Source organism: Metopolophium dirhodum, chromosome 8 (assembly GCF_019925205.1).
Source record: "Metopolophium dirhodum isolate CAU chromosome 8, ASM1992520v1, whole genome shotgun sequence".
In the NCBI taxonomy this organism is placed as follows: Eukaryota; Metazoa; Arthropoda; class Insecta; order Hemiptera; family Aphididae; genus Metopolophium; species Metopolophium dirhodum.
In genome coordinates, this window is record NC_083567.1 from 12,029,883 (window position 1) to 12,050,104 (window position 20,222).

At 33.0% G+C, this 20,222-nt stretch overlaps 1 protein-coding gene across 2 annotated transcripts; it reads right to left on the bottom strand.

The window, feature by feature from the left end:
• Positions 1–323: 323 nt before the first annotated feature.
• LOC132950077 (putative uncharacterized protein DDB_G0282129) lies at positions 324–19,159 on the bottom strand. 2 transcript variants are annotated; one of them, XM_061021296.1, is made up of 6 exons: positions 18,887–19,159; positions 6,965–7,609; positions 6,276–6,395; positions 5,699–5,805; positions 4,010–4,282; positions 324–1,855 (listed from the first exon to the last, which is right to left on the bottom strand). In XM_061021296.1, exons 1-6 carry the CDS (start codon positions 18,987–18,989, stop codon positions 1,250–1,252), a joined length of 1,854 nt encoding a protein of 617 aa, XP_060877279.1. In that variant the 5' UTR covers positions 18,990–19,159; the 3' UTR covers positions 324–1,249. The 2 variants fall into 2 exon arrangements, with proteins under 2 accessions (XP_060877279.1, XP_060877277.1); XM_061021294.1 differs by lacking the exon at positions 6,276–6,395 and having other exon boundaries at positions 18,887–19,158.
• Between the last annotated feature and the right edge of the window lie 1,063 nt (positions 19,160–20,222).

Here is a 20,222-nt window from a genome sequence, read left to right on the forward strand (position 1 = left end):
GCAAACTATTTTTACACTTACCATTTATCTCGTAAATACATTTTCTGAATACAATATTAACTTAAATTGGTTTTAATTTTTATATTTTTTAAAACCGTTTTCTTGCGTCATTTTCAAAAGGTTATCAATGTCGCTAATAGTAATAATATGTAAACAGTATTATTCCTAAAATAGTTAATAGCTAATTATAATTTAATTTTCATCAAATAGTCCAATCGGCAATCACCTACTAAGCATAAATACAGAGATGTGGATTATAATATTATCATTTTAACTACGTATGCAAATTGCATGCATACATTTGAAATTGAACGTCAACAATATAATTTATAATCAGGCAAAGTATAAAAATGCATAATATATTTTATCAAGCCTTAATATAAAAATAGTAAACAAATAAAGACATATTATAAAAATAACATAAGATAATATCATATTTTAACTTTGGTATCATTACGATTTATTGTAGAAACATAATATACATATTAGGTATAATGCAGTTATTAAATAATCACATAACAATAAGTTAATAATTAATACGAATCAAAAGCAACGCCAAACATTGGATCAACCACATAGCAAAATCATACTTTTTGAAAAACCTAGTGTAGACAAATATTGGTTAAAATAATTGTTTTAATACAATAGTTAATTGGTATATTTTCGTTTCCACGTGGGGCAAATTTCCGTTAGTTCGTGAAAATAATATATTCATGAATTAAATGTGTGTATTGCGAGGGCAATGAGGTTATTTATTATTTATGCGTTGGAATAATAAGCCGCCGTTACACGGATATTACAAATATAAGAGTGAGAGAGAGGAGCGACCTCAACGACGCTCGATGGTCTCTCTAGGGGGTGGATACGCAAAAAGACACACCTTGTAATATTATAATATAAGTACTTAAAATGAAGCATATTTATATACAAACAAATCAAAAACAATATTCTTAATACATAAATATTAATTAAATGACCGGATAATGACAAAGACTTCGCATAATACGGAATACACTTGACGCGGACATAATATGTTATACCTATGATATACATAGGCAGGTACCGAGTATGATAATATTGGGCATGTTAACGATAAAACGGTTCGATACAGCGGTCCCGGTATTTACCTGCTGCAGAGTATACTACACACATGCTATTAGTATACCTACGTATTAATTTGATATTATAAATTATAATTGTATATCCTAAATCATAAAGTCATAACGCGCACCGACCGCGGTTAGATTGGTCAGTACTTACGGCCGGGAAACTTGTCATGACCGCGATTTCCGCTGTCGTTGATGTTGTTGTTGTTGTTGTTGTTGTTGTTGTTGTTGTTGTGGTGGTGTTGTTGGCTGTTGTAGTAGTGATGATACTCGCCGCTGGGTTGCGGTTTGCCGTTCACGTCCACAAACTCCACGTTGGGCGGCAACACCGTGCCGCCGGTCGCTTGCTGTTGGGCCGCGACCAGCTCGTTGACCAGAATGTCGCTTTCCAAGCTGATTGGCTGTTGATGCGGACGCGATTCGAGGTTCTGGGCTGGATGCGGTACTCGGTTCGGTGCCGGGTGATAACCTTGGTTAGGTGCCGGGTGATAACCTTGGTTAGGTGCCGGGTGATAACCTTGGTTAGGTGCCGGGTAATAACCTTGGATAGGTGCCGCCGGGTAATAACCTTGGACTGGTGCCGGGTAAAAGCCCTGATTCGGCGTCATATACGATCCATGGTACTGCTTCTGCTGCAAATGGCCGGTTGGTGGCTGTTGATGCGACCGGAACATCGGAGCGTAAGGAGCGTAGTAGCTGGCCGCGGCAGTCTGGAATTGATCGTCCAGCGGGACGGGTCCGGCCGGTGTCTGCGAGGGAAACAAAAAATACGAGTTGTGATCATCGGAGGATTTCGACGATATTATTATAACATAGGTGAGTACGTGACGTGGTCGTACATGAACAATACGTGTACGTATTTTATATTATTAATTGTATTACCTATAACCTATATAATATATAATATTACGATTGTTAATTCGATTATTGATTATGTTAATGTGTAAATCTGTGTAGTGTTACAATAATAATAAATAGGTATAATGCAATGACTACAATAATAATGGTGTAATAAGTGAAAATAACTACATCTGACAATAGTTATTATACGTTATAAATGTATAATACAACTTGTTTCCATAATAATAATTACAAGTGTTTACAGAAATTAATAATCTCACAATACAACAATAATTAGGTATATATAATATTGAATGTGGGTAATCTAATAAATCTAGGAATGTGAATGATTTTGAACATAATGCTCAACTAAACTGTCAATGTACTGTGGTATGGTGTCCATAAAAGCTATATCTATAGAGTAATACGATGGTTTTAAAGCCTTCGGTGCATGTTATATATATATGTACAGTGGACACGCCAATTCGATTCCGAAAAGCGGATGGGCAGTATTGCAGTAAGGCATATAAAAGGTATAAAAATAATAATATAACATATTAAGCCACGTGCGATCGGTCCAAGAGACAAAAAAAAAACGGATACGTACCTGTGTTTGACAGCCATTCCGATAGATGGCCGAGGAGAAGCAGCTCAAAACAAATCGTTATTTTATTTACAATATATTTTTACTCTGTAACTCCGGGACGTGTCTCTTTTGTGTTTTCCCTTTTTCAAAATTCTTGTTTCCAACGACGCTCCGTTTCACCTGGATATATCGTACCCGACAGATTTGGTCGCACGTTACAATCATATTATAATGATATTAGACTTATATACACGTGCATGGTTTAAATCGAATATCGTACAACGGTGTAATCACAAAACCGCAATAAAGCTATTTGACTATTATAATAATATTACATCGATATAAAGCGTTAAAAAAAAATTCCAAATTCATCTTTGCGATGTGGTTTATATAGAAATGTACAGTATGACGCTGCAATATAAAAATTTTACGTCGCAAAAAGCAAAACAAATTATAAAACAGAGAACCTGCTACAATCATAATCATAGAGTATTATGATATACGGAAAACGAGATAATTACAATAATTAGGTAGACATATTTTTACAAACACCAAATCGACTATTTACGACTATATGTATAATAGGTAAATTATGTCAAAGTTTGAACCGATCAAAATAAAAGCAGCAAATTATTCTATATATACACATACTTAATAATTGTTTTTATACATTTAACAACACTTTGAAACGACGTGACAAATAAAAACTCGAGTCGTTCAAGGTGGTAAATCCTAAAAGGTTTTATTCACACAAAAAAATAAATATAATAAGATTATGTTTTTATTACTTTAAAATTAAATACAAAACTAATTTTTCTTTGTAAAAATAATCACTAAACAGACTAAACAGGTATCGTGAGATTTTTGATAAAATTATAATATTTTGTCATACAAAAAAATAATGATTAAAACAATACAACTCTATTTAAGATTATTATGGCAAATAATTTATTCCAATCAACCGTTTTTAATATAAAATATTATATACCATATTATATAGGTAGGTGATATTATGTAGGTTTAATAATATAATATTTTGATTCTATGGTTTTTGTTACATTTTGATTTTTATAGAAATTATTAAATAACTAATACAATTTAAATATTCCACTATTCTGACGTCGAAGATGATAATAACAATAGCTAATTAATAATACCACACAGATATTTTTACCATCGAATTGCGTGGAAAAGTTTTTTAATATCATCATATTGTTAACGATACTTAATAATATTCAATCGGTTATTTGATAAAATTAAATATTAGGTATATCCAAACAGTATATTATTATAACATTAAAGTTGTTAATTATGATGTTGGGAAAATAACTACAAGCGTTAGGTATATTATATTAATTCAATCCGTCGTCGTGACAAATTGGTTTTTAGGTTATTAAAATATTATATTATAATAAAAATATAATAGCTGATATTAATATTATGTGTACAAGAAGCCGTCGCTATCTCATTATTCTACCTTTTTAACAAAGTTCGTCCGGTTGTCTTGATTCTTCATGATGGCGTACGGTTTGATTTCGTTTGTCTCCACTTTTTGCGTCTCCAAATCGTCGTCAGTTATCGATATCTGTTTTTCGGTTGTGATTTCTTTGTTGATCCCTTCGGTTAAGATTTCTTTGTTGACCTCTTCGGGCATCACCTGGATCTCTTTGAAATGGTAGAAACTCTTGTGGTTTTCGTCTCCGTCGCTGACCGTCGTTTCGTTTATTTGGACTCTGTGTCCGTCAATGATCTATATACGTGTATGGACAACAACAAACGAAATGGACATAATTAATGTACCCAAATCCACAATACGTAAAATATTAAGTTGGAAAAGCAATGTTTAAAAAGTTAAGTAAACAGCATATTATTATTTTGTTTAGATGCCCTCTTTAAAATGGCCCGAGTGGATAAGTTTCGCCGAGTCTCTCTCTGTACAAAGCGTTAGGAGTTTTGTTCATCATCGCAGAATCGAAACCCTAACGAATTCCCGATTTTCCATCTCAATGTGGATAGTACACAAATAGTTATGCGAAACGCATGACGATTGCGGTTGTACGTTATTAGTATGAATACAAATATGTTAACGAATTTATGAATTCCGATGGTTTTATAACACAAAAAGTATGCATACGTCGACATTTTTGCACGGGTATTTCGATATTAAAAAATGTTAGACACGTTTAAGACGTAATACGTGTTCGGGTAACTCACAGTAGGTAAAGTACCTGGTACTAAGTACCTATGTGTAGTGTGTATATAATATAATTTTGTAGTCAACCGTATGAAAAAAAAATTGGTCGTTAGCACCGTCAAAACCTGCAGAAATCTCCTACACTGCAGTAATTCAGCAACTGTAATAATATAAGGACAACGCGCGTTGAAATTTATAATACAGCTCTATAATTTAATACAGAAAATATAAAGCGTTAGATATGCGCATACAACATAACTGATTTACTATAGAAATGAACATCACGTAAAGACTTGTAAATGCAGAAACGTGTACAGAATTAAATGAGAATTAGCAGTAAAAATGAATTTTTTTAGCATCCCTTTTTTTTATTCACAACATATTATTTAATAAAAATTTTCGTCCTTTGGTTTTTATGTCTTTCAAACAATTTGTACAAATATTACGTACAGTTATTCTATACGCTGTTCGAGGAAGTAGGCCATTTCAAAATCGATTTCATAAGATTTAATTTTACAACAAAATAATATATAGGTAAAACTGATGATGTACCTACTTAATATATGCCAGTATAATATTATTATGAGTTATGACTGTTGACTCGTCAATCAAAATACATAATATGAAATAATGTTCAATATTATATTATGTAAAAATATTAAACCATAAGTCGTAAATCATACAAACCTCAAGAGGTACCACTGATGTGTGTACAAAATGTATTTTGATTTCGAATCGAATTTAAAACAGAATCGTAATAATAATTTATGTCATTTCCGGCGCCACGAATTCAAAACTGTTGGATATAACCTTATTTTTTTTTCTTAATTAATTATTTGACTTTGAATATAGTGACTTTGAAGAATTAGGGCTGCTACCTGCTGTCTATATATTGCTTATTACGGTTTTCGACTGATCCAAATAATTCGAATACAAATAATTATTCGTAAGGCACGTAATTGGTTCACTTACCTCGGTTTTGGACGTAGTCTTCCTCACGGGCTTGTTCGAACCTTCTTGTTTGATGCCAACACTTTCAATTGGTGGCAGGCCCATTTTGTCGAAAGATTCCAACATACCTAAAATTACAATTTAAAAAAAAAAACTTAAAATAATGTAACACAAATTAGTATTATTATTATTATTATTATTATTATTATTATTAATGTATTAGTATATTTAGTACAGACACAGTATAGTATTTTTATAGCCGTATTAATAAAAACAATATATAATGAAAGTTGCAAATTTGACGTAGCTATAGCGTTAATATAGCTAAGTGTTATTAGCTATAAACTAATAATAGATAGTATTGTTTACAACAATGTGCTTGTTTCATCGGTACCTAGTCATCTTATCTTAGTTTGGTTTTCCAAAAATGTTGTGTCTGACAATAATAATAAATTATTAAACATTTTGCTCTCAAAAACACACAACAAATCTACAACTGATACTTATTTACTATTTTAGTTTGCTGATGAATTTATAATCACTCTCTGTACTTACCTACATTTTTATTTTATAATAAAATACGTCGTGCAACATTTACCTGACGGCTCGTGATGCCGAAAAGCGTTAAGCATGATGTTCATTAACAACGGAATGGGTGGCATTGTGGTTGTATTAACTCGGACGTTTCTTTTCGGTTTTAATATTATGACTCCGGGCGCTGTGAATGAAGCGGTTAATGTTGGTTAGTATTTGTTAGGCGAACGATTCAATGGTTATCATGAAAGTGGTGTTAACAATGTGGCGATATTAAACAGCCTTTCATATAATAATATTATGTTGATGTTTATGTTAACAAGGCGTTGTTATTATTATTATCATCAATAAAGGCGCCAAGTACAAGCTGTGGGGCCTTTAGGAGGGGTATAATGGGCGAGGAAGAGATGGTTTTCGGTTTAACCGGACGTTTACAATATCGCATGTACATTTTGAGTCGATAGAACGGAAATAAAAGATATAATAAATTAATTTTTTTAATTTAAATTAATATTGTTATATTTGGGTGTGTGGTAATCAGACTCTGATGATTTTGTGTATACAACTTGGCGTCTACAGTGATGATAATTTATTATCCAGTACCTATAATACATGCACACGAGACATGATATTAGATTTAGTCATATTGTGTGACTATTGAATAAAGTGTTATCGTGATTATAAAAATGTTAACTGTGTGTCATTAAATCATGTTTAGATGATATAAAAATACAATTTACTGGTGCCACGTACTTCTAAACTCGTTGGTGTACGCTTCAACCATCTGGTTGAAAGGTTGGGCGTTCATGGGGTTGGCGAATGGGTCGATGGGGGTGCCGAACGGTATCGGTTGGTGTCTGAACGGTTGTTGCTCACGGTTGGGAACCATAGGCTGGAATGGCTGGAAAGGCTGGAAAGACTGGAAAGGCTGGAAAAATTCCAAAAAGAACGGCATGTTAGGTCCTAGTTTCACGGTCTGCACGTCACCCATGTAGAACGGTTTGGGCGTTTGGCCGTGGACGGGGACAGACGGGTTGGGTTTGGCATCGGAGCTGGATGGGTACGGGATGGGCGAGTTGGTTTCGGCGACGGGACTGGGCGAGTTGGTTCCTGCGACGCTGTCCGTTCGTTCAACGTCGGTGGCCGTGGTGGGAACGTCGGATTCGGCCTTCGAGTTTGAGACTTCCGGTGAGGCCGGGTCGGTTCCGACCACTGGAACTGCCGATCCAACCGTCACTTCTTCCGTTTGACTGGACTGCTGCACGTCCGGGAACGACGCGGTCACGTCCGTTTGCAGAACCGACGCGTCCGTGCCCTCCGTCTGCTGCTGTTCGGACTCCTGCTTCTGAACCACCTTCCCCAACGAGGCCTCAACGTCGACATTTGACTTCACGGTGGCTGGAAATTAAAATATTAAAATCTATTAATAACTATTATTCGATTAGTATATCGCGTAGTTTCGTATATAATGTTAGTTCGGCCTCTATTATTTTCTTATATACAATTTGAACGTCACTTTATATTATATTATCTATAGGTAGATACGAGTAGTGCGTACCGAAAAAGTAAGTGTGTAGGGCTAACACCGGTGGTGTTGTATTAAAGGTCTATATTCAAATGCTGAAATACGTCATATATATATATATATGTCAAATGTATAGTGTTACTCGTGTAATCTGCGAAAATCCACTTTCGAAGGTATTTGTACGTATCCGCAACTCATACAAAACTAAACCAATCATATAAACCGTAAACATAAACCTAGTATTTTCAACATGCGATCGAATATATTATATACTGAATACAGTTAGCGTACACTTTCACTGTTTTTGAAACGAACATAATGTTAGGTAAACAATACTAAATCTCCGAAAACAAAAAACAATTCTTTCGTCATCAAAACTTTACCACGGATAGGTTTGGTGTTAATTATTTATTTTAAAATTTTACGCAGCGTTATTTTTAAAATAATTTATTCGTTAATCGAACGATGCTCAACACCCGACGGGTGATCAATGTACGTGCAATGCATATTGATCTGACATTTACGGTGTGAAAACGCAATACGTCATGTGTCATAGTTTTTTACATAATCCATAGTACAATAGTTAAAAAAAATAAATATTTATAATCGAACATAACTCCACTAACAGTTGTGATGTCACCGTCATCTAACGACTTATAATCGAAATATAAAATCGATATAATATGAATTTGAAACGTTATCGTCTCGAACATAATATTTATATTACAATTGGTACGATTCCCATAATCAATGCAAGTACATAACAATAATAATATATTCATCGTACTTATAAAATTGTCATATTATTATGTTAATATTAATAATTATGTAGTGCATTTACATTATACTTAAGGCATGAAAAGTGCATTTCAGACAGTTCTCCCAGAACAAATAATAATAATAATAATAATCGTCTACTGCAATCTCTTTGGCACTAAACGTTATTCAAATTGATCACGCCGGATGAGCGTCACGCTCGCCGTGTCGTGTTGAATACCAATAAGTATTATAATAATGTTATTATTATCACCAGCTCCAGACGAACGCGTACGACACAGCAAAAGTTTAATCGCAAAACGTACGATTAATCTGTGCACCGCCACAATTCCTACTCCGAGCAGTGTTGATGATAAAAAATTTACTAATAAAATCTGTTCACTACAACTGCATCAGTGCTGGTTTAAACCAGTGTTATTATTGCAAAATATGTTACGGGTTTAAGTATAGATAAGGTCTTGGGGCAGGCTAACGCCATAATTATTTTAATAACCTCATCACTCCAGGAAATTGTTAATATTTATTATTTAAATTATTAAACTGATGGCAGATATTATGGTATAGGTATATATATATATATTATGTATGTATATATAATGTAAATATTGTTATACTATATACTACTAATTTACCCGTGGACAAATTCAGAAATAAGTTCGATGACTGTAAACACACAGTAGTTACTCTACACTTCTACAGAAATGTATCGAACAAAAATGAATAACAATCAGGAAAAATATATAGTAATATATAGATGTTTATAAACCGAAATTCAAATGAGTAGATTTGGATTTATTTAACGTTATCATTATGTTACTAAGAATAATAATCTATGATAAAAGAAACCATGGGGGCTTTGATGATTTGAAATTTAATATTCTCAATTTATTTATGTTAGTCTATTAACATTTTACATAGTAGTTACAATAAGTGTTAGCAAATTTAGTGTAACCTCTCCTATAAAATAATTTCACTGTCATATTATTCAATTATCATATTATATTCTATTGTTTTGCACTTGTGCCTTAGGAGTTGGGACACAGATTTTATATAATATTATCTCGAAAAAAAACCTGATTGAAATTTTATAATTTATAAAAATGGCCCGAGTATAATAATTACGAAATATTGCATGTACCTATTTTATAAAAAAAAAAAACCGTTATCATGGACTATTATTCTTAATAGGTATAACAAGTTTAATATCTCCGAATCAAATCGTTCAAATTTTGATTTAAATACCTACATTTTATGCATCAACATTTACAAAAAAAATCGTAGTTCACAGTATAAAAAGCCATTGAGACAAGCTAAAATCGTTAAACGACATAAAATAACTAAATATTCTAAATAATTGAAAATTTGACCTTAAGTAAAAAAATCAATTTGAATAAATGTATTAACAAAGGACAAATGGGGGGTTTGCGTGCTTGGTGAATCATCTTGTATATTATATTGGTAGTCGTTTTCCGTTTCAATTTTTTTAAAAAAAAACCATACGACTACGTGCAACGATTAATGCGAATTAATGAACATAATAATTTATTGCATCTATTACAATGTTAAAATAACGTCAATAATCTCTCACGTCTGTCTCGTTTGAGACACCATCATGATATTATTTTTTAGGTACATCTCATTTCGTCACGTGAAAACATGATACAACAGTATTAATACGGATAATAATATGATGTATACATCCCCACAAATCGTACTATGACTCATTATTGTAATGGTGTATACCATTATTATTTTAATTCATATTTTCCGAAAACCACGGGATTATTATTAAAAAAGACAACAATTTCACGGTGCAGCGTGTTAAGATTGTTGAACTTTATTAGTCATGATTTTTCTTCTTAGCTGCTTCTCAAGATAGTTCTCGCGTTTTCCTGTACCTCAATCATTAAATATACCTACGGTAGTTTTGTAATAATCAAAACTAAGTAGTTTTGGTTTAATTCGCATGTGCATATTATAATATCGCTATATTAATGATCGACCGGGTAAATAAATGCGTATCGCTGACTTACCTATGATGATAATTAATAGGTCTCGTGATATTAATATTTTATTTTCACTGCATTATAATTAGATATCATGGGACAAGTGAAGGACAAAGAGGTTACGCGATTAACGTTATATAGTATATTATAATGTAAACAGTACGCAAGTTCGTGTCAAAAGATCCGTGGGGCCATCGTATTATTTAGTAACCTTCGAATCCACGATAAAATATTACTTATGTTACAATAATTAATGTAGATAAAAGAATAAAGAAAAAAAGAATACAAAATTACAGGAAAAATATTTTGAATTTTGTCATTGTAATGTTTTTTCATTTAAGCATTATAAAACAATTTATTAAAAAATCTGTTTGGTCATTCAAATTTTATGCTATAAACGATATTATTATGATGAAATATCTTATGAATGTTATGCACACGTGTTATTGTAACCAGGAAAAAATTTAACGGCCCAACTCACGGCTTAACATTAACTTAATTTTATTTTGTAGTTTTAGATACACAATTTGGTGTCGTAAAATAAATAGTTCTGTTAAATTGATTTAGTAAAAAAATTTAATCAAGTAATCATCACGTCATATTACAAAATATATTATAACTTCTACTGGAAACTATATTATCCAACCAAATAAAAATATATTAAATACTTATTTTGAGAAGTGAATAGATCATATATAGGTACTTCCAAGCCAATTATTATAACATATATATTATACCCATTAAAGTAGTTTAATTATTTGACCAGTTGTAAAATAATCGTTTTTTCCGCGCAATGACTTCGCAAACGTTTTATCAGGCCGCGCGCTGCACATCACAACTAACGATGAACGCCGAAAATAAACACGAGACGATTTTTAGATAATAATATAAATTATGCATTTATGCAACTGAAAACATAAACAGCAGCGACGAATACCTATATAAGAAAATAAAAAATGTAATTAAACAAACAGAGACAACTGTACTTGGAAAAAATAGTTTTATTGTGAACTGCCATAGGAAATACCAATAATTGTAAATTGCGAAGGAATATAGAAGCGATAAAAAATATATGAATGATATTGAAACATTTTTAACAAAATATATTATTTTTTTTTTTACATAAACTTGTTTTTGGACTGGATAGACGTTTTTTGTTTCTGACCAGTATTTTTCGTATGGTTTTCGTCGTCATGGTTACCATAATTAACGAAAACATTTTTATGATTCATAGGTTTTTCCTCATATAATATAATATAATTTCGGTTTTGCTACCTGAGGCGTATTACATATAGGTACAAGGTACGCGCGTATATCACCGAACTCATATCGTTATAATGTATGTACTTGAACTCATAAAATATCGCAGTCTAGCTCTTCGTCATCGCCTATAATGCCCTAATCGGCAATATCGAATGGCTCGCGTCCAATGACGATGATCGTATAACAATTTATCGTTTATAATAATTAATTCGTTGACGACACAACGGTATACGCAATGGTTATACCTTTGCGGAAACGGCCAGTTCTCCCTAATGATGATGAGCGCACGTCAATATTAATATAATACTCACACTGCCAATTAGTGTATTTCAACGGCGTCGGCAGGTAATGAGTCTATATTATTATTATATTATTATAATCGAGTCGAGTTCCGACTGTTCCAAGATTACCTATACGCACACGCATTCATTGTCCATCGGCCGGACAATAACATCCGATAATCCACTCCAATTGAATCTGATTTAAGCGCCGCCATTTAAATCCGAGTGTGTAGCAGTTAAATTCGGGCACATAATAATATGATATGCTACACTCTATATGCCAGCTTTTAACGTAACAAGCTGTTAACATTTGACCTACTATATAGGTTAGCTAATATAGTTAATATATTAGATTAACTAAATGTATTATATTATGCAGACGGCGACGAGATAAAAATTACCTACTCATATGATTTACTATCGCACGACGCGAATTAATCGTTTTGTACTTTTGTCTTTAGAGATTTAACGCTCTGCGTGGGCGTGTCAGCTGCTGTGCATCGCACGTACCGCGTTCGTAGGTATTTTGATAAAATATTTTTAATTGAAATCATTCCGTAAAACCTAAGGTGAGAGTGTTTATGAAAAGAAAAAATAACAACGCTCCAACTGCAACTGTGGTATGTATAATAATATGATAATATGATTAGCTCAGCGTATATATTACACAAAAAATAATCTTGGTACTTAATATAATATTACGTATGTTTATAACGGTTTATCTTCAAGATAAAGCTCAACCGTATCATGAAGATATTGGTAGCGATCGCTAAAGTCACGATGTAAATAATGACAAACAATCGCACGTGGAGTATTATGGATACCAACACTATTTTGTAATATGACAATGTGATATGACAAACTCGGTGATCCGTTATCATTTATACATTAACTGCAGTATGTAGATTATAATAGACAGGTACATATTTTAACGCATCAAATTATTACCTGTATTAAAAATACCAAACACAATTGAATCAACTTGCACGTGCGTAGGTAGGAAACAAAAGTTATTATTTAAACCTATAGGTATTGTGCGCCAACAAAACGTAAACGGAAAATGTTCTCTAAAATATTCACAAAGTCGAAATAAAATATTAATATTACCTACTATAGATACGTGTCGTTATATAATACATAACTGTTGTACCGAAATGGTTTATTTATGTTTATGAGCATTTATGCGCCTCGGTGATTCCAGTAAAACAATAATTTATAGTATTCAATTGCATGATAATGGCAATAATAATAATAGGTACCAATAACAATAATCCTAGTGTTAGTATAGTATGTAAGTGAAATATGCGTGGACTTAAATCTATACAACTATATTATTATATTATCGCATTGGCGCAAAAAGAGGGTCTTAAACCCCCTCTTCAAAATGTAGTACCTACTATTGGTACTAATCAAATATAATTTTTAGAAAATATTGTGAGGGAGGGGATTTTACTATACCTTAGTCTCAGAATCAAATTTGGTCTATTGTTATATTTGCGCCTATTTGTATTACCAGTAATATATTATAATGTAGGTACGATGACTTTGGTATGTCAACCTACCGAAGAAAAATACACATAGTAATAAATAATAATACAATATTATTATTAGTTACTACAAATTTAATTTAAAAAACAGTTATATTATAATTAATAATACGTTAGTAAACATTAATTTTCGTTTGAATTAATGGTAAAAAAACTTGATGCACTGATACCATTTTCATAGATATGAAAAATGTACGTGTAACTTACTAACTTAGTTTACTTTATGAACTTTACTCGAGACAATATACCAAGTAAATAACTTGCTCAGCATTGAGTAATCCAACTCGTGTCCACAGAATTATAATATAATGTACATCTTTATTTATACCTATATAATATGTATATGTCACTAGTATCTGTAAATTTTTCGAAATTCAATTTTTTTATACAATTAAGGTGGCACATCCATAATCATATCAGAAAAACGTGAAAACAAAACATTTTTTATATCAGTGAATTAATATTATAAAAATAAGTACCACGGCGTCATGCAAACGAACAATTGATGAATTGACTGGTACGCGTTGTGTACATATTATAATAGCACGATAGGTGATAATCTCATAGGTATTATTGATATTATTAAAATACATCTCGTGGGAATTGATTGTAGAAAATATTATTGTTATATTATTATTGTTTCGGCAGTGAATTGTACGATGGCGTTCTCACATATTTACGTGCGTATCGTATCGTATTATAATAATATTATCATATTATCGTACATTAATAACAATATGGTTACGTGACATTTTAAGACATCGGTATAATATGCATACCACATTGTTACCACTCCCGTGCGTGCGATGCGTATTACAAATTACAATGATATAATATATATATATATCAGTATATTACAATTACATATTTTACATAGTAGACATTATGCACGGATCGCGTTCGAGTTTAAATAAAATATTATTATCGTGGATATCGAAACGCCGCCGCCGACGGATTACGTCTCAACCGTGGTATAGTAACGATCATAACCCACCGCGCGGTAAGCGAGTACACAGCATCCTTCACGAACCAAAGACTCCGTAACGCGTCGTGCCGGTTACCGCGTCGCTTACCGGATGTACGGTCCATTATTATTATGACGTTATCGTTGTAGGCATAGGTACTGCGTATGGTTTGTCTCACGCAAAGTCTTTCTACCGTTTGAATAATTCACAAAAAATTTCAATTCCGAGGCGGAGCTAATAATATTATATATTATTATGAATGTCTATAACGCGTCATAGCGTGGCACTTATGTTGACGGGTTTAAGTCATATAGAATTATGTGAGCACAAACAGTATAGAGGTAACAGTATTAATCTCGCGGAATCCTATTTTGTATTTCTGCTCCGAATTCTTTCGTTCTGATGTTTTTACCGGTTTTTAACGGCCAATGGTTACCCAATTTAGTTATTACCGTGGTGTTTTAGTGCGACGAAAGGCAGTTAAAAATATAACAATACGCGGGTACCTACAATTATGCGGGTTTGATAGGTGTGGGATATGGTGGAATATTATAGACTAGCCTCTGGAAAAACGTCAAGTTCACCACGTCGCGTAGCTTACTCCGATAATTTAAAATGTAAATGCTAATATTATAACTAAAATCCTAAATCGTATACAGTTGACGAGAAAATGTCCTGTACGATGGTTATTAAACAAGCAACCACCCTGTATAGCATAGCGATGGTACAATATTATAATATAAGCATGTAGTCGCGAATATAATACTATTATGTAGGTACTTTTTATTGAACGTGTAATATAAATTCGGTAGCTACCGAAAATGAAATCGTGTTTCAAAAACCGTAGACCACCACCGTGCGGGGCACACGCCCGTTTCGAGTCGCTTACAAAGTATATAATATACATCATATAATCTCTTTTAATTTAGCCGTGTTTAATTTCTACCTTTCTTTCTGTGTGTGTGTGTGTGTGTGTGTGTGTGTGTGCGTTCGGGCAAAATGCCATTAAATTGATTAAATCCGATGTCGCGTATTAAACGGCGCGCTCGACTCTCGGCTGGTAACAAACTTTTTTTTCCCGTTATTTATTTTAGAAAACGCGGCTCGTGGCGTACCTACCAGCCAGTACCTATACCCAACTTACAAGATTATAAATTTATATCTCTACGCGTTCAAAAAAATCACGGTCCGCTGGTTCGATTCGTTCGAATCTTACATAAATTTTCCTACATACTATATTATAATATAATAATATTATAGACGGGTAGGTTGTGCTGTCACAAGCCCGAGGTCGTACGCATCGTCGAACGACGAGTATTTGACTAGCAATAACAATTTGAACTAAAACAGTAAAACATTATAATAACGAAGCGGACATTTTTAAAGAAAAATATATTTTGTTTGCACACACTTCGCCTGGCGCAAAGTTTTTTCTACTATCCCGCGAAGACTTTACGATATTTTATTTATATACGAAACGCCAACCATATAGTGATAACTGATTATAATAATATAATATCGTCATACAAAAGTCGGAGGTACTTAGCTGGTACTATACCTACCTACTCGAAAACAAATGTTCTGACTTTTTTTCTCAACTCAATAGACAATCATAGAAATGAGTTGGTAGGTACCTACGGGTTTGATGGACATTATATTATTATTATATTATACCCTCCTCCCGTTCTTGTATTATCTTACGCGCACACAGAGGAATTATTATATTTGAAACGTTTTCCAAAACACGTATACCTATATACAAACAAGTATCCGGAAAATTAATTTATGCATAAAGGTATATAATATTATTATTATACTATTATCATTGTCATCAGACATTATATTATTATATAGACCGGACTCGTTCTGAAACAAGTCCACCGGGAAGAAGACCAACTAATGTATAATCTGCGTATACATAATATACAGATTATAATGTTATATAGCACGCATGGTATAATAATATAGAAGACGATAAATCTATTATTACGTCGTATATTAATCACATACTATCCCTCCTGCAGCGGTCTCCACGTTGTAGGCATTATTGTAACGTTATAAATATTAAACGTACAAAACGTTAAAAGTCCCGTAAGACGAATAATAATTATAATAATAATATATTATGTTATACTTGTTAAAGTAACACCACTACCACACATAGCATGCGTGCAGAGTGAAATTTCTTTTCGTGTCGTCCGTAACGCGTATAATAATAAATAATAATATATATTATTTAAAAATATTATAATTACAATAGTAGCTACGCTCGACACGGCCACGGAGTGGATGATAATAATAATAATATTATTCTATACGTTTTTTTAAAAAAAAAATAGACCATCGTAAAAGAAAACACGGCCATCTTGTTTTGACGCGGACGAAAACCGTTTCCGTTGTTATTACGTTGTGCGTGCCATATAATATCGTAGAGCCGAAATCCGACTGAAATGCGTTAAGTATTGTCAATAACTCTTCCGTAGAAACGGTTGTAGTCATTATTTATAAAGATTCCTCGGAATAAATATTATTTTATTCTGAGATAATTCCAACTGTTGTGGTAGGTGCGAGGAGTTATCAGCCACGCGTGTTGCCCGAAATATTTTTACAAAATAATAATGCTTTAATTGAACTAATAATTGATTTCGATAAATTTGTGGCAAAATATGCAAATGGGAAAATGAATAATTTTGATATGTATTGTTATTTAAAAAAAGTATAGTTGAATATTGTACACAATAATCATAATTTGTATCTAAGCTAAACAGTTCCTGTAGGTAGGTATAGAGAATTATTATGGCTGACCTTTTAGCCGGGACTTGTGCGCGGTTCCCTGATAGGAAACAGAAGAACAATTTGTTTTTAAAATCATTTGGTTTTGTTTTAAAATAACTTTTTTGAAGTACTGAGTAATGAACTCTAGGTGTATGTACTGTTCACTGCCCCACACATAGTTTTTTTCTCAATAAATCCACATCCATACCGTATCATGCTATAATATTATCATATAGACACTGTATTATGATTTATGAAAAGAGTATTTAAAATGTTAGAATGTATAAAATCATATTATTTTCCAAAAAATGACTAGTAATTATGGAAAATAAAAATCATCCATCAGATTATGAAAAACTTTATTTTGATGTAATATAATAGTATAACAATATTAAAATTAATAATTTTCTCGCACTTAGATATTTCACTCTAACTAATTATTATTTTGGAATTCGCAGATGAAGTATTTCGCGTTGACTCGCAACGTGGCTGAGACTATTTACCTAAATATAATAATACGGTCTATATGATTATTATTATTATTATTATTATAACCTCGTCCGCGCGAGCGTCCCTAATGGATAAATTCCATCAAAGGTCGACGTCGACAACGGCGATAATAATAACAATAATCGATGGCAAATCGTTTTTTATTTTCCTTTTCCGCGACGAACAGTCGGAAATCTCGTCCTCTCGACGTCTACAACAACGATTTGTATTAAATGTAATATTTGCAAGTCCATAACATGTACATTTGCATTACTCTACAGTCACTATATATTTCGTTGAAAGTGCGTAGGTAATTAATTGGAATTTATTCCGTTAATAAAGAATTATTATTATTATAGCGGTGAGCGTTGGAGACATGTGGCGTAACTGTTTGAGGGGAGAGACTTAGCCCCCGAATTCGTTTTCAACCCATCCTGGTTCAAGTACGTATCCTTGAATAGAAAAAAAAATTATCGTGGGTTCAACGTTTAAAATAATTATTACACATATAATATATTAATATTGTGCATGTACGAATTTATGTAGAAGCAGGCCAAAACAGATTCCGTGATATGGCTATAATAAATAAATAAAGATAATTATCCATCAAGATTATTGATAGTGATATCGTATAAACATTTACATATAAATATAGTCGTACACAGTTTCGGAATAAAATATATAAATCTTATTTTATTATTTACATTTAGGCGCAGGGGGGGGGGGGATGGTGCGTTTTACTCTATGATTCATTTTCAAGTTTGATCCAACAGGACTCGTCTCTGCGACTACTGAAGTCAAGTTACGCTCATGACGAGTTCTGTGTAGCCCTGCCTCCCGCGACTTTTGAAACTTAGTCTATAGTCTAGGACAACTCTAGCTCCTGCGCAACTGTTAAATGATCCTAAGGTGGTCACCGGCCGTGTCCACCGGCGAAACGTTTCGTTCACGCGTTAGCAAGACGTACAGTGAAAACACGTAAAGGTACGATAAATTTCGTTGCGAAAAAAATGTAAGTGCAAACGCCGCACGATGATGACGACTTACCCGGCGACGTGACATCGTCGACGACCAGTGGCAGAGCCGCGGCCGACCAGACCGCGGCCAATGCTACGACGGCAAACGCGTAGACCATCGTCTTGGCCGACATATCGTAACGTTTCGTATCTTCCTGGAACGTTCACGCGCAACACTCGCGCAGACAAGTAACACGCGGTAGATGTCGAAGGTGCTGAGGATCTCTACTCGATGTAATAATATTTCGGGCAAAAGAATCGCACGCGGGTCGCCGTTCGAGTACACTCTGCTGGGCACGGCCGCGTTCCAGATCGGCTTTATAGACATTCACATCCTATCCCCACCTCACCCGCCGACGAGTCGTCCACGGCCACTGCGACCGCCGCCGCCGCCGCCGCCACCTCCACTTTTGTGAAAATCACCGCAGACGTTTGTTTTTAATAATAATAGTTATTATTATTATTATTATTATTGTTGTTGCTATTGCTGTTGTTGTTGTTGCTCTCGACTGCAGCATTAGGCATATTTTAAACTGACTAACTAAAGTCAAAAGTCAAAAAGAAAACTAGATTTGCACAAAATAGGTTATGCATATAGGCAAACTCAACATGATCTGTCATTTAAAATTGATCATAAGACAGTATTAAATAAATCATACAAGATGCTTGGTTTCATTAATAAAAATACGCAACAGTTTAAAGATGTATTTTGCTTGAAAAATGTGTATTGTTCTCTTGTACGTTCTTCCTTGGAATTTGGCTCATTAATTAAGTCACAAAATTTCCCAACTTATATTAATGAACTTGAAATCGTTCAATTCAAATTTTTGAAAAGAGTTGCATTTATTTATAATATTTCTAAATCTTGAAAATCATTTGATGCAGTCCAGTTTTCAATCGGTCTAGGCTCTCCGTGACTCTGTCTCTTAGAAGACGATTAGCAGATGTATTATTTATATATGATTTATTCAATGGAAATATTGATTGTCCCTATTAATTGGAAAAATTAGGCATTCGCATAGGTACCATCATATTTCTCTAGAAGTAAAGAATTATTTATCTGTTTGTCTGAAAAAATCTGGAGCTGATTCATTTTTTCCTCGCACGTTAAATATAGCTTATAACATATCATCCTCATTAGATATATTGTTTTTCATCTACTAACTCGTTATAATGTTAAACGCAATGCTATGTTATTTTTAAGAAAACAGTGATGTATAAGTTAGTTTTATGTAAACTTCATGTAAACCTACCTATGTATTTTTGTCAATATATTTTTTGTAATAATTATTTATCTATTTTTGTTTCTTTTTTAATGTCCATATACTATTATATTATTATAAAGGACCTAGGTCTTATAAATATTT

Excerpts from the sequence above, each read along its gene's own strand:
- LOC132950077 (XM_061021296.1), bottom strand. The coding sequence starts at position 18,989 with ATGTCGGCCAAGACGATGGTCTACGCGTTTGCCGTCGTAGCATTGGCC. Across the intron at positions 6,396-6,964 it reads GTACACCAACGAGTTTAGAA|CGCCCGGAGTCATAATATTA; the intron begins GTACGTGGCACC and ends CTTCATTCACAG. Across the intron at positions 5,806-6,275 it reads TCGGCATCACGAGCCGTCAG|GTATGTTGGAATCTTTCGAC; the intron begins GTAAATGTTGCA and ends TTGTAATTTTAG.